The sequence below is a fragment of the Capricornis sumatraensis genome, chromosome 3, assembly GCF_032405125.1.
Source record: "Capricornis sumatraensis isolate serow.1 chromosome 3, serow.2, whole genome shotgun sequence".
In the NCBI taxonomy this organism is placed as follows: Eukaryota; Metazoa; Chordata; class Mammalia; order Artiodactyla; family Bovidae; genus Capricornis; species Capricornis sumatraensis.
In genome coordinates this window covers 176287821-176302800 of record NC_091071.1, presented here as the reverse complement: position 1 = coordinate 176302800, position 14980 = coordinate 176287821, and the positions used below count along the sequence as shown (strand labels likewise).

At 49.8% G+C, this 14980-nt stretch overlaps 1 protein-coding gene across 2 annotated transcripts in view; it reads right to left on the bottom strand.

The window, feature by feature from the left end:
* Positions 1-2895: 2895 nt before the first annotated feature.
* The window catches only part of KIF17 (kinesin family member 17), a 50901-nt gene continuing 38816 nt past the window's right edge, over positions 2896-14980 (bottom strand). The window contains exons 12-15 of one of the 2 annotated variants that reach the window (XM_068968686.1): positions 7646-7904; positions 5908-5978; positions 3961-4078; positions 2896-3074 (exon numbers count right to left, since the gene is read on the bottom strand). In XM_068968686.1, the coding sequence (XP_068824787.1) occupies positions 2896-3074; positions 3961-4078; positions 5908-5978; positions 7646-7904 (627 nt within the window). The remainder of the gene's footprint in view (positions 3075-3960; positions 4079-5907; positions 5979-7645; positions 7905-14980) is intronic. The other variant, XM_068968687.1, reaches the window with a different exon arrangement.

The following is a 14980-nucleotide window of genomic DNA, read 5'->3' as shown; positions in this document are numbered from 1 at the left end:
GTCCATGGAGTCGCAAAGAGTTGGACACGGCTGAGCGACTTTCAGGGTAACTTTATGGGGCTTCCCTTGTAGCTCCGTCGGTAAAGAATCCACCTACAATGCAGGAGACCCAGGTTTGTAACCTAGGTCAGGAGGATCTGGAGAAGGAAATGGCAACCCACTCCAGTAACCTTTCCTGGAGAATCCCCATGGACAGAGGAGCCTGGCGGGCTGCAGTACATGGGGTCACAGAGAGTCGGACACGACTGACCGACTTCAGTTTCTCTTGTTTCCAGGCCGCTGTCCTAGGCTGGCACTAGAAATGGGGAGGCGTGGCCCTCCTTATCTGTGTCTTTGGGACAGCCTGGGCTCTTGGGAGGACTAGCCAGATTTCGAAAGTGCGTAATGCAGAGCCAGGCTGAGCCTCCACTCAGCTCTGCTGGCCCCACACCCCTTCTGAACTGACAGGCGGCAGCCAGCTCTCCTCAGAGCGCCATGGGTCTAAGTAAAAGCGACCACAAGCATCTCCAGGACTTAGCCATTCTCTAGGGCTCAGCCCCAGTCCTGGAGTGAATGGCGAAGGTAACTGTGGAGAGAAGGCAGCCATTCTTTTCTGATGTATTCTATTTGTCCACGGAACCAAGAACGTGGGGGCAAAAGTCAAAACCTCCCTCTGTGCTTCTCAACCAGTCCTGCCCTCCATCCCCACTGACTGCACCCTGAACTCCTGCGCCACAGCCCAGCCCTCCTGCCCTTTGGCCTGCGATGCCACATCAGTCCACTTCTCACTCAGACCCGATGGTGTAGGCAGTCACTGAGCAGTTGGCCACAGCTCACAGAACCCAGAGGCTCTCCACGCATGTCTGCACCTAAACTCATCTTGGCAGCTTTATCTCCTCTCGGTCCCTGCTCAGGGCTTCCATGGAACAGGTCTCCTCCCACCTTTCACATACCCTGATCTTCCCACCTCCTGCCTTTTGTTCCCTCTACCAGGAACCCTCTCCCCACATTCCCATCTTAAGGGATCTTCTTCGTCCTTTGTGGTAGCCCCACCCGCTGCTGCTTCCTTCACAAGGGCACTCTGTTCCCCATACAGACCTGATTTTGCATCCTCTTGCTCAAAGGGTGCACTGCAGCCTACCTCCCCTTAGGCTGATCTCAGGGCTTCCTAAGCACCTTCCGCCCTGGCTTCTCCAGAACATGAGCTCCTTGGCCCAGGCAAGTAGCTTGGGGCAGGCACCACAGTAGTTAATACACAATATGAAAGGGAGCACTGGAGAACTAACAGCACCTGCTACGCAGCAGGAACTCTACACACTATCTCGTTTAACCTTCACAATAACCCTGTGAGGGCTTCCCTGATAGCTCCGTTGGTAAAGAATCCGCCTGCAAGGCAGGAGACCCAGTTCGATTCCTGGGTCAGGAAGATCTGCTGGAGAAGGGATAGGCTACCCACTCCAGTATTCTTGGGCTTCCCTGGTGGCTCAGCTGGTAAAGAATCCGCCTGCAATATGGGAGACCTGGGATCCATCCCTGGGTTGGGAAGATCCCCTGGAGATTGCACAAAGAACTCTATACACTTATCTCATTTAACCTTCACAGTAATCCTGTGGGGTTGGTATTATCCCCATTTCACAGATGCTCATCGTGAAATGAGGCTCAGGACAGCACCAAAGCCTTTTCCCTCAGACTGTGGGCCCCTCAGTCATGGGCAAGGGGATGGGTCAGTCTTAGGCAACTGGGATGGCCTGGATTCATTTCTAGTGATGTTAGCACACACAGTTCCAACACAGCCCCTGCGAGCATCAAGACCTGGGTCTTCTCTGGACCTCAGACAGATGTGGCCCCTATTTTCCAAAACAAGGAGTCTGCTCTCCTGGGTCACAGATCCTTCGAGAATCTAACAACGGTTCACATTTATATGCTCTCTGCTGAAAAAGCTGCATTTATACTCAAAATTGCAGGGAGCTGCAGAGACCTGGAGCCTGCAGGCTGTTAAGAACCCCTGCTCCAGGCTTCCCCGGTGGCTCAGTGGTTAAGAATCGGACTGCCAATGTAGGGGACACTGGACAGATCCCTGGTCCAGGAAGATGCCACAGAGCCACTAAGCCCGTGAACCACAACTGCTGAAGCCTGTACGCCCAGAGCCCTGCGCCGCTACCGAAGTCACCACAGTAAGAAGCCTGTGCATCGCAACGAAGAGGAGTCTCCGCTCACCCCAGCGAGGGAGAGAGAGAGAGCCCGTGTGCAGCAGTGAAGACTCAGCACAGCCAAAAGTAAACACAAGCGTACACACAGACATAAAAGAACCCCCGTGCCAAACGAGCTTCCCCAAGGAGGCCAGGGAGGGGCCGCAGGGACGCTGTCTGACGATCGGAGAAGGGCAGTTTGTCAGTAAAAGGCAGTTTATTAGGGCAGCTTAATGTGGAATGGCCTCCCCTGGGCCGCAGACCAGCTGCTCCAGGACCCTGGGCCCGCCCCACAGGGCTTCCCCACCAAGTGGGGCCTACGGGACAGAGGAAGAGGGTTCAACTGCCAAGGTGCTGAGCTTGATCCACGTGGAAGCCGCCGGCACTCTGCGGGATGCTGATGAAGGCCTGGAGGCAGAGCTGAGGTTTCTGAACCCATGGAGGCATGGAACTGCACAGGTGGGCATGGTGGCAGGCCGATGGGAACACTGATGTGGCGTGGAAAGCGAGTGTCTCCAAGGATGGTCCAGGCTCCGAGGGGCTCACACCCTGGGCAGAGTGGGCTCTCTGGGTAGCAGGGAGGGGAGTGTGCCTTCCCCAGGGACAGGCCCCCTTGGGTGCCCCGATCACTGTGGAAGGCAGGCGGGAGGAAGCCTGGCTGGAGCTGCCCTGGGGGGCCTGGCGATCTCACGGGAGCCCAAGGGCAGGGCGGCAGCTGGCAGTGTGTTCACAGAGGCTCACCGCCAAAGCTGCTTTTGCTTTTCTTACGCCTGGCCTTGGTGAAGGGGATGTCGAGGGACTCGAGACGGAAGGGCCGAGGCTGGGGCATTTCGGGGGCCTGGGCGGGTGGGATGGCGGAGCCGCCGCCGAGCGGGGAGCTGAGGCCTGGTGGTGAGCTGTGGTGTGCTACGGAAAAGCACAGAAGGGAGACGCGCTATTAGCCAGGATGCAGGGGGTGGAGAGGAGAGATTGTGTGTTGGGTACAGAGTGTGGTCCCCGGGCCCCAGCCAGAGGCCCTGGGACCCAAAGCTCTGAGAGCTGCTCTGGCTGAGGCCTTGGGCCCAGCACTCCATCTCTGCCCAAAGGGTCTGGGCTGGGTACGTGAATTTTCAAGCCTCAAACTGTGCAGCCTGGGGTGTCAAGCCAGACAAGCCTGCTGCAAAACCCTGCTCTGTCACTTCGTAGGAAGGTAACCTTAGGGAGCTGCTTCTCCTCTCTGAGCCTCGGTTTCCTCATCTGCAACATGGGCATGATGCCAGGTACTCATCTGATGTGAGTTTCTTCACGGTCCAGCTTTCCTCTCCTTCTTCCTCACCTCCACCCACTCTGTCTCTCAAATAACCTCAGGACAGGTCTGAGGGTGGCTTTTTAATTGGTATTGGATTGGAAGCTCAGTGTCTTTGGTTTTAGTTTTAAGAGCTAAGTGGCTTTGGACCCTTGCTTGAAAAAGCGTTGTTTTGCTTTTGTGGTCCTGATTGCCCTGCTTCGGGAATGAGTTATCATTTGAGGAAGCTGTTGAGGAACTGACTGAGTCCTGGGCAAGCCCAGGCTGGGGCCTGTGTGTCAGGAAGATAGAGGAGCCGACTTAGCACTTTGCCCCCCGGGAAATGGAGGGGGCAGGAGATGGGAGGCACTCCCCACCTCGTCTCACTGATCACAGGAGGAGGCAGCGCTCCGCAGTTTACAGCGGAGGGAACAGGCTCAGAGAAGGAAAGGGGTTCCTGGCCCGGCCTGTGTGCCTCCAGAGTGCTCAGGGAGGGGCTGGAGGGCAGGAGGCGGGCGGGACGCTCACCCAGGCTCTTCATGGGGTCCGTGCCGAGGATCTGGCTGGCCCGCTTGGGCCGGAAGTAGTTACTGGCTATGTTCTCACTGTCACTGCGACTGAGCATCAGCCTGTAGCGGTCCTCTTCCTGCTGAGATGCCAAGCCTCCAGGTCAGGACCCCTTGTTAGTGCACCTCCTGTACCCTGTGCCCTGACCAGGGGGCTTCCGCGGGCTGTCGGCCTGGGCGGCAGGCTGCCCTGAACCTCACTGCCCACGTTGCAGTACCCTCCACTCCAGACCCCAACTCCTGCGGTGGGATCCAGGCAGCTCAAGGCGGCAAGGAGGCTGGCCGTCTCCAGTCTACACACGCTCCTCCCCACCCCCACCTTCCTTGGGACAGGAAGCACCTTATTCCTGCTGCAGTGCTCCAAACCAGGCCCATCAGGGGCAAGGAAGACACTGCAGCCCCCACACCCAGGACAGCATACGCATCTAACACAGTGCTCGGCTCACGAGCACACTTATGAACATCAGAACTCGAGTCCTCTAACGTTTTTCTCACCAAGCCCTAGTGCTTGCCCTGCTGCTGTGGACCTGTTTTCTTCAGCCCGAATCTCTCCCTTCAGGGAACGACCCTTCACCCACTGGACACGGTCGTGGTAGGTTATGCATTCAGGGCAGCCTAGCATCACCACTGCCGCCTGCCCGTCCCCTTGCTACACATCTCGACTCGTGGCCCAGACTGGGGCAATCGCAGAACGACAGCTGGACATGGCCATTGGTCCAAGAGTAGGCCCGTGACCCAGGCAGAGCCAATCAGAATCTTTCCACAAGCGTCGGTTTAAAAAACCGTATCTCTCTTCCTCTTGGATTACCAATTGCTAGCAGCCATCTTTCCCGCCACACAGAGAAGGCCTGCCTATGTCCAAACCTAGGACTCCAAGTGAAGCAGAGCCAAGAGGTGAAGAAACCACACAGAACCAGGACTGTTTGGGCCCGTTGATCCAGCCATGCCTGAAACTGGTCCACTTAACATAGGCCGAGAAAATCCCTATTTTGCTTATGACTGTTTGCATAGGTATCCATCACCTGGAACTAAAGCATTCAAATATATCCCATCCGCAACCCCAGATTAAGAATGGCTCTTTTCAGGAACAACTTTCCTTTTCCTTTTTTTAAAACCAAGTTAGGGAATCAAAAGCAGCCAATTAGAGCCTTAGACCAGCCTGAGTTGCTCAGATGGAGATGCTTGGCTGGAATTCATCAACCTGTGAGTGACCTTATTGTGACTGCAAAGGTTATGTTCCACGTAGGTTTTCCAAAATATCTGTAGTGGTTAATGGTGAGGATTAGCAAATTATACAGTTGGTGGGTCAAACCTGGCCCATAGACTGTTCTTGGAAGCTCTCTGGACACAGTTGTGCTCATCCGTCTACATACGGTGGGGGTGGGTTCGTGCTCTCTGGCAGGGTTGATAGCTGACTGAGAGACAACCTAGCACCCAACCCCTAAGACAGTTACTGTGTAGTCCTTTAGAGAAAAGCGGGCTGACCGCTTAAGGCTGTGTATTTGCTGTAATACAAAATAAAGGCCGGATGAAGCAAAGTGACTAGAATCACAGTGACTGTTGATGGAAACTTTTGAGGACGCTTTCTGTCCAAGAGTACCAGCCGCGGCCCAGGAAACCAGGAGGAGCTGTTTGGTCTCTGGGTTTGCGGCTGAAACCTCTGTCCTTCCCCAGCAGGGTGGGCTGCCTTGAGCCACTGGTCTCTGTGCACACTAAAGTGCCTCTGAATGAGGGCCAGGAGAGCTGTGGGGTCTAGGTGCAAAGGGAGACATAGAAAGGGCCTCCGCTCAGCCCTCTGATGTAAACCTCGAGTCGCCTGGAAGCACAGTCCAGTTCCTACAGCCCCCTGACCGGCCGCACCTTGGGGTCCAAGCTCCCCGCTCCCCACTGGCTCTCCCAGAGACCCTACCATGCCTGGTTCGCCGTTGTCCGCTGCGGAAGTTTTGCGGGCTGGTCTGTTCTGTGCCCCTGTTGAAACTGCTACGAGAAAACAGAAGCTGAGGTCACTGCTGCCTGGAAGGAGGGCCAGCAGGGCTGGGGGAGAGGCTGGGCGCTCAGGCCTGGCTCAGGCTTGGAGCCAGGGGAGGACACTGCCCACCCCTAGAGAGGGGATGGCTCTGAGAGACATCAGGAGGGCTTAGGCCGAAGCAGCCATTCCCCTGCCTCCAGGAAAGTCTGCAGGTGAGCATGGGGAGACAGGCCAGCGCTGCCTGTAGCCTGCGAGGAAATGAGGCAGCTGGTGTTTCACTAGGGGCGGTGCCACGCAGGGGTTAACAGTCAGCGGCCTTTTGCTCTGGCTAAGCCATGAAAAAAACGCCATGGGAAAAGAATAAAAGCAAGATAGAGCAATTAAGTATAATCTAAACAAAAGTACATCGGCTTAATGAGTTGGGGTCATCATGCCCTGCTGAGCCAAGGAAAAACAGTGTGGAACTTGGAACGCTGGGTCAGTGCAAGTTCGGAATACTGTTTGCTGCACACACCAAGATGTTTTCCCCAAGGCACACGCGGGTTTAGGGCCTCCAGCTGGGTGATATCCTTTGCACAAGAAAATAACGACAGTTCAAGGTCATCAGTAACGTGGGACACAGGACACAGGAAGCTGATTTTATCGTAGCAGCACAGATACTCTCTGCATGCCGAGACACTACGTAAAAGTGATGTGGCTCCGAGGCACAGGCTCTTAATCCCTGAGATCGTGAGACCCCGGTACCATCTTTAAAACTTTAATTCTGTTTCTAGTTTCTTTCTTCCAAACTGTGTGTCGCCCCACTTTTGCTCCCTGCCTGCTGCGCTGGTCCCCGCCAGGGTCGTCAGAGATGAGGGACCTAGATAAGCACTCCCTGAGCAGATGAGCACTCCCTGAGCAGGGAGCGGATGGGTGCGGCCCTGCCGGACCCAGGAGCCTGCGGCTCCCTGGACAGGCGGAGCCACCGGAGAGGATGCACTGCAAATCTGAGCCTAACCTGAGACTCAGTGAGGGCTTGGTGGCTTTCAGGAGTAACTCATCCAACCCCTTCTCTGTGAAGATCAGGTGACCAAGGCCCAGAGAGGGACAGTGATCATCACAGGGTCACACAGGAGACCAGCAGCAAAAGCAGAAGGGGAGCCAGGCCTGCAACTGCCCAGCTGGCTTCTGTCCCTGGCCTACGACTCACTGCTAGGATTGTGACTCTGGGTAAGTCACTTACACTCTCTGAGATTTCTCATATGGAAGACGGGTGAAAATCTTTATCCCTTCAAAGGGTTATTGCAGGCTGAAGTAAGGACAATAATGATCGTGGTAAGAAAATGCATCATGCATTTAAAATGTGCCAGGCATGTTTCCAAGGATTTTACATGTCGTAAGACGTTAAGCCACCTAGCGATCTTTAGGGAAGGTGCTGTTATTAATCCCCATCTCACAGATGAGAACCCTGAGTCCCAAGAGCTGACACAGGGACTGCTGGAGCCAAAATTCCAACCCACGTGTGTCTCTTAGGTCCCCGACATTCTGGGCACCCAGGGTCACCTGTCTGCTGCCCCCACAGCCAGCTGGGAGAGATGCGGGGCCCCCTGACAGCCTGCAGGAGAGCAAACTGTGGAGAAGGGCAGGGGACAAAGAAAGTGGGCAGCGGGGAGGTGAGAGAGACAGCAAAGCTCCTGACCTACTGGGAGGCTGGTTTTTATGATGATGGGCTCGGGAATCTTCCAGAAACCACTGTCTTCATCCCAGCAGGACTCTCGTCTTATCTTCTCCAGGTTGCTATAGTTACAGTCCCGGCGAATCAGGGGCTGCACCTGCTCCAAGAGCTGCTGGAAGAGCAGAAAGTCACGCTCCTGCCGCCGGATGGTGGCCAAGTAATCGATCTTCTCCAGCTCAAACTCCGACTGCAGATCTTTGATCTCCACCTCTGCCGCCCGGAGCTGAAAACAAAAGATGAACGAGCAGTGAGTAGGAAAGACATCGCGCGGATTCCCTCTCCTCCACGCCCGCCCCTGCCCCGCCCCCCGCCCATCAGTCACTCAGCCCCGGCTCACTGATCCCCCTCACCCATCCAATCTGATCGCCACCGTCTATCCTGTCATCTTTCCATTGCTTCGTTCACCGCCCCTCCCACCCCTCCACTCAGTACTTAGATGAGCACCTACAGGGTCCGGAGCCCTGCAGAAAGCAGGAAGAGAGGCTGGTCATCCACTCCCATCACCAGCCCTCAGTCACTATCCCCACTCGTACGTTTTATTCAGAAGCCGTTTACAAGGCTCCACGTGTAACACTGTAGTTACCACAGTCCTCAAGATCTCAGAGAACTGTACAAATTCCTTCTTCTAAAAGAAGCAGTAGGCGGGACTTGCCTGCTGGTCCAGTGGCTAGGAGACAACTGTCTGCCTGCGAACGCAGGGGACAGGGGTTCGATCCCTGGTCCAGGAAGAGCCTGGGTGCCCGGGGCAACTGAAGCCTGTGCCCAGGGCCCACAAGCCGCACCTGCTGAAGCTTAAGCACCTGGAGCCTGCGCTCCGCAACAAGAGAAGTCGCCACAGTGAGATGCCTGCGCATACCAACGAAGACCCAGAACATCCCAAAATAATAAACTAGTATTTTTAAAAAGCAGCAGCAGGCACACCTTCTCAGAGAACAGCCCTCACTCCCCTCTACTGGCACACTTCTGCTGGTGTTCAGCCGCTCAGTCGTGCCCAGCTCTTTGCGACCCCATGGACTGCAGCACACCAGGCTCCCCTGTCCTTCACCATCTCTCAGAGCTTGCTCAAACTCATGCCCACTGAGTCAGTGATGCCATCCAACCATCTCATCCTTTGTCACCCACTTTTCCTCCTGCCTTCGATCTTTCCCAGCATCAGTCTTTTCCAATGAGTCGGCTCTTTGAATCAGGTGGCCAAAGTATTGGAGCTACAGCATCAGTCCTCCCAGTGATTTTTAAGGGTTTATTTCCTTTAAGATTGACTGGCTTGATCTCCTTGCAGTCCAGTGGACTTTCAAGAGTCTTCTCCAGTACCACATTTTGAAAGCATCAGTTCTTCGACACTCAGCCTTCTTCACAGTCCATCTCTCACATCCATACATGACTACTGGTAAAACCACAGCTTTGACTAGACGGACCTTTATTGGCAAAGTGATGTCTCTGCTTTTTGTTATGACGTGACAGACACTAGACTAAGAATCAGACCCACCTGGATTGAACATTAGGTTTCAAATGTTTTGATCTCTTGCTCAGGTCTGCCAGACTTGCCCTCCACACCCTCCTAAGCACAGCGACTCCCAACGCCAACGGTAACCAAGCCCTCCCTCAGCCCCGTGACACCTTCCTGCACAGTCTGTTTCCTCAAAGAGCAAGGACAGTGTGACTAGGAACGAAGGCTGTTGTAAATTCACGGGAACGATAATCACATGTAACCAACTGAGAACAGAGAATGCCTGGTGAGACGCAGGCGGGCAGGGAGCCATCAGGGAGGGGCGGGTACACAGGGCCTTCAACTGAATTAATGATGCTCCATGTATGTAGCTGGACAGTAGCTACAAGGCATTCATGGTAGCAGTCTTTATGTATTATACACTATGTGCTCAGACGCTCAGTCGTGTCCGACTCTGACCCCATGGGCTGTAGGCTGCCAGGCTTCTTTGTCTATAGAATTTTCCAGGCAAGAATATTGGAGCGGGGTGCCATTTCCTCCTCCAGGGGACCTTCCCGACCCAGGGATCAAACCTGCACGTCTTGCGCCTCCTGCATTGGCAGGTGGATTCTTTACCACTAGAGCCACCTGGGAAGCCTCTTATCCATTTATCATCACTCACAATTATTCTAAATTGAGCTATAACCCACATCAAACTATTCATCCATTTAAAGTGTGCAAATCAGGAATTCCCTGGCGGTCCAGTGGTTAGGGCTCTGAACGCTCACTGCCAAGGGTCCAGGTTCAATCCCTGGTTGGGCAACTAAAATCCCACAAGTTGTGCAGCACAGTCAAAAAATTAAATTAAAAAAATAAAGCATAGGGCTTCCCTGGTGGTACAGTGGATAAGAATCTGCCTGAGACCACAGCGGACATAGTTCGATCCCTGGACTGGGAAGATCCCACTTGCCACAGAGCAACTAAAGCTCACGCACCACAGCTGTGGAGCCCGTGTTCTAGAGCCTGTCTCCAAAACGAGAAAAGCCACTCCAGTGAAAAGCCCACACGGAAGAGTAGCCCCAGCTCACCACCCTCAGAGGAAACCTGCATGCAGCGACGATACAGTGCAGCCATTTATTTATTCTTTTGGAAATAAGTAAAAGAATCGCGAAAAAAATAGTGTACAATTCAGTGGCCTTCAGCATATTCACAGACTTGAACAATCACCACCACGTCTTTCTGTCTCTATAGATTTGCTTCTTCTGGACGTTTCATATACATGTGATCACATATCATACATGCGGTCTTTGGTACCTGGCTTCTCTCATTGAACATAAGAGTTTTTAAGGTTCTTCCCTGTTGTACACGTCAGCACGTTATTCCTTTTTCCTGCCAAGTAATACTCCATTGGGTGGATATATCACGTTTCATGATGGGTTTCACTTGCGGCTATAATGAATAATGCTACTAGGGACATCAGCTTGCAGTTTTTTTGGTGTGGATACATTTTTGTGTTTCTTCAATGGCACTCATGGGTCACATGGTAACATTTTGTTTAAGCAATTGAGGAACTGCCAGACCATTTTCCAAAGTACTATATGAGGGCTCCCTGTACTCACAAGCAGTATACGACGGCTCCAATTTCTCCGTATCCTCACCAACATTTGTTACTGTCTTTTTTATTATCACCATCCCAGAGGCTATGAGACAGTATCTCACTGTGGTTTTAATTTGCATTTCCCTAACGGCTAACGTTGAACATCTGATCATATGTTTATTGGCTATTTGTATATCTTCTTCGCAGAAATATCTCTTCGGATCCTTTGCCCATTTTAAAATTGGGTAGTCTTTTTATTCTTGAGTGGATTGTTTTATTTTTTCTAGACGTAAGCACCTTATCATACTATATGATTTGAAAATATTTTCTCTCAAATATTTTCTCTTTTTTGATAGTATTCTTTAAAGCATGAAAGTTTTAATTGATTAAGTCCAGTTTATCTTTTTTTTTTTTTACCTTTGTTGTTTATGCTTTTGGTGTGATACCTAAGAAAGCTTTGTCTAATTCAAGGCAATAAAGATTTAAACCTGTGTTTTATTTTACACGTTTAATAGTTTTACCTCACATTTGGCTTTTTGACCCATTCCGAGTTAATTTTTATATACAGTGTGCGGCTGGAGTCCAGCATCTTTCTTTCGCATGTAAACATCTAGTCGTCCCAGCACCATTAGAAAGATCATCCGTTCTCCACTGAATCATCTTGGCACCCTGTTGAAAATCAACTAACTGTAAATGTAAGAGTTTGTTTCTGGATCTCCAATCCAACTGCATTGATGTTAAATCTTCACATCAGTACTGCACAGCCTTGACGATTTAACTTTGTAGTAAATTTCGAAATCAGGAAGTGTGCGTCCTCCAACTGTGTTCTTTTCAAGATTATCTTGGCTATTCTGAGTCCCTTGAATTTTCATACAAACTTTAAGATCAGCTTGTCAATTTCTTCAAAGAAGCCAGCTGGTTCTTTAAGAACGATTGCTTTGAAATCTGTAAATCAGTTTGAGAAATACTATTATCTTATCCGACTTCCCTTGTACCTCAGTTAGTAAAGAGTCTGCCTGCCATGCAGGAGACCCAGGTTCGATCCCTGGGTCGGGAAGATCCCCTGGAGAAGGAAATGGCAACCCACTCTAGTATCCTTGCCTGGAAAATCTCATGGACAGAGGAGCCTGGTGGGCTGCAGCCCATGGGGTCTCAAGAGTTGGACACAACTTAGCGACTCAATCGCCATCACCACCACCATCTTATCAATATTAAGTCTTCCAACCCATGAACATGGGTGTCCTTCCATTTATTTCGGTTTTCTTGTTTCCTCTTCTTCATTTTTTGGCCACACTGCACAGCGAGCAGGGTCCCAGTTCCCGGACCAGTGCAGAGTCTTTACCACTGGATCCATGGGGAAGTTTCTATTTAGATTTTCTTAATTTTTTCAACAATACTTCATAGTTTTTGGAATATAAGTTTTATACTACTTTTGTGAAATTTACTCCTAAGTATTTTATTTTTTTGATGTATTGCAAATGAAATTGTTTTCTTAAATTTATTTGCAGATTGTTCATCACAAGTGTATAGACATACAATTGCTTTTTCCTTATTGATATTGTATCCTGCTGAATTTTTTTATTTGATTCCAACAGATTTTTTAGTGGATTCCTTTTAAGGATTTTCTGTTTATAAAGATCATGCCGTGTGATAGTTGTGCCTATTCTTTGCCAATCTAAATGCCTTTTATTTCACTTTCTTGCCTAATTGCCCTTGCTAGAACCGTCAATCTAATGTGGAATGTAAGTGGTGAGAGTAAATACACTTTTCCTGTTTATGAACTTAAGGGATAAGCAGTCAGTCTTTCACCATTGAGTATTGTGTTAGCTGTGAGTTTTTCCTGCCCTTTATCAGGCTGAAGAAGTTACCTTCCATTCATAGTTTGTTGAGCGTTTTTATGACAGATTTTGAATTTTGTTAAATGCTTTCTCTGCACCTATTAAGAAGGTCATGTGGGTTTTGTCCTTTATTCTATTGATATCAGATTAATTGATTTCTGAATCCTAAACCAATCTTGCACTCCTGGGATAAATCCTACTTCAGCATGGTGTGCAGTCCTTTGCGTATGTTCTTAACAGTTCTATGAACACCTACCAGAACGTCTAGAACATCGAAAAAACAAAGATGTCCTTTCCTCATAGGGGATTGGAATGCAAAATTAGGAAGTCACGAGATACCTGAAGTAATAGACAAGTTTGGCCTTAGAGAACAAAATGAAGCAGGGCAAAGGCTAACAGATTTATGCCAAGAGAATGCACTGGTCATACCAAACCCCCTTTTCCAACAACACAAAAGACGACTTTACACGTGGACATCACCAAATGGTCAATACCAAAATCAGACTGATTACATTCTGTGTAGCCAAAGATGGAGAAGCTCTATACAGTCAGCAGAACTAAGACTGGGAGCTGACTGTGGCTGAGATCATCAGCTCCTTACTGCAAAATTCAAGCTTAAATTGAAGAAAGGAGGGAAAACCACTAGGCCATTCAAATATGACCTAAATCAAACCCTTATGATTACACAGTGGAGATGATGAATAACTTCAAGGGATTAGATCTGGCAAACAGAGTGCCTGAAGAACTATGGATGGAGGCTCACACCATTGCACAGAAGGCAGTGACCAAAACCATCCCCAAGAAAAAGAAATCCAAGAAGGCAACGTGGTTGTCTGAGCAGGCTTTACAGATAGCTCAGAAAGGAAGAGACTTGAAAAGCAAAGGAGAAAGGGAAAGATATATCCAACTGAATGCAGAGTTCCAGGGAATAGCAAGGTGAGGTTAGTTCAGTTCAGTTCAGTTCAGTTGCTCAGTCGTATCCGACACTTTGCAAGCCCATGGACTGCAGCACGCCAGGCCTCCCTGTCCATCACCAGCTCCCGGAGTTTACGCAAACTCATGTCCATCGAGTTGGTGATGCCATCCCCTTTCTAAGGAGAGGTTAGAAAGCATCCTTCAGTGAACAATGCAAAGAAATGGAGGAAAAACAGAATGGGAAAGACTACAGATCTCTTCAAGAAAACAGGAGATATCAAGGGAACATTTCATATAAAGATGGTCACAATGAAGGACAGAAATGGTACGGACCTAACAGAAGCAGAGGAGATTAAGAAGAGGTGGCAAGAATACACAGAAGAACTATATAAAAAAGATCTTCATGACTGGGACAACCACGATGGTCACTCACCTAGGGCCAGATATTCTAGAGTGTGAAGTCGAGTGGGCCTTAGGAAGCATCACTACTAACAAAGCTAGCAGATGTGATAGAATTCCAGCAGAGCTATTTAAAATCCTAAAAGGTGATGCTGTGAAAGTGCTGCACTCAGTCTGTCAGCAAATTTGGAACACTCAGCAGTGGCCACAGGACTGGAAAAGGTCAGTTTTCATTCCAATCCCAAAGAAGGGCAATGCCAAAGAATGCTCAAACTACTGCACAATTGCGATCATCTCCCATGCTAGCAAGGTAATGCTCAAAATCTGTCAAACTAGGATTCAACAGTATAGGAACTAAGAACTTCCAGAAGTACAAGCTGGATTTAGAAAAGGCAGAGGAACCAGAGATCAAATTGCCAACATCCATTGGATCGTAGGAAAAGCAAGGGAATTCTAGAAAAATATCTACTTCTGCTTCATTGACTACACTAAAGCATTTGACTCTGTGGATCACAACAAACTATGGAAAATTCTTAGAGATGGAAATGCTCGACCACCTCACCTGTCTCCTTAGAAACCTGTATGCAGGTCAAGAAGCAGCAGTTAGAACCTGACATGGAACAACAGACTGGTTCCAAATAGGAAAAGGAGTACATCAGGGCTGTGTATAGTCACATTGCTTATTCAACTTATGCAGAATACATCATGTGAAATGCTGGGCTGGATGAAGCACAAGGTGGAATCAAGATTGCCAGGAGAAATATCAATAACCTCAGATATGCAGATGACACCACCCTTATGGCAGAAAGTGAAGAGAAACTGAAGAGCCTCTTGATGAGAGTCAAAGACAAGAGTGAAAAAGTTGGCTTAAAGCTCAACATTCAAAAAACGAATATCATGGCATCCAGTTCCATCACTTCACGGAAAAAGATGAGGAAAAAGTGGAAGCAGTGACAGACTCTATTTTCCTGGGCTCCAAAATCACTGCAGATGGCGACTGCAGCCACGAAATTAAGACGCTTGCTCCTTGGAACAAAAGCTATAACAAACCTAGACAGTGTATTAAAAAGCAAAGACATCACTTTGCTGACAAAGAGTCATACAGTCAAAGCTATGGTTTTTCC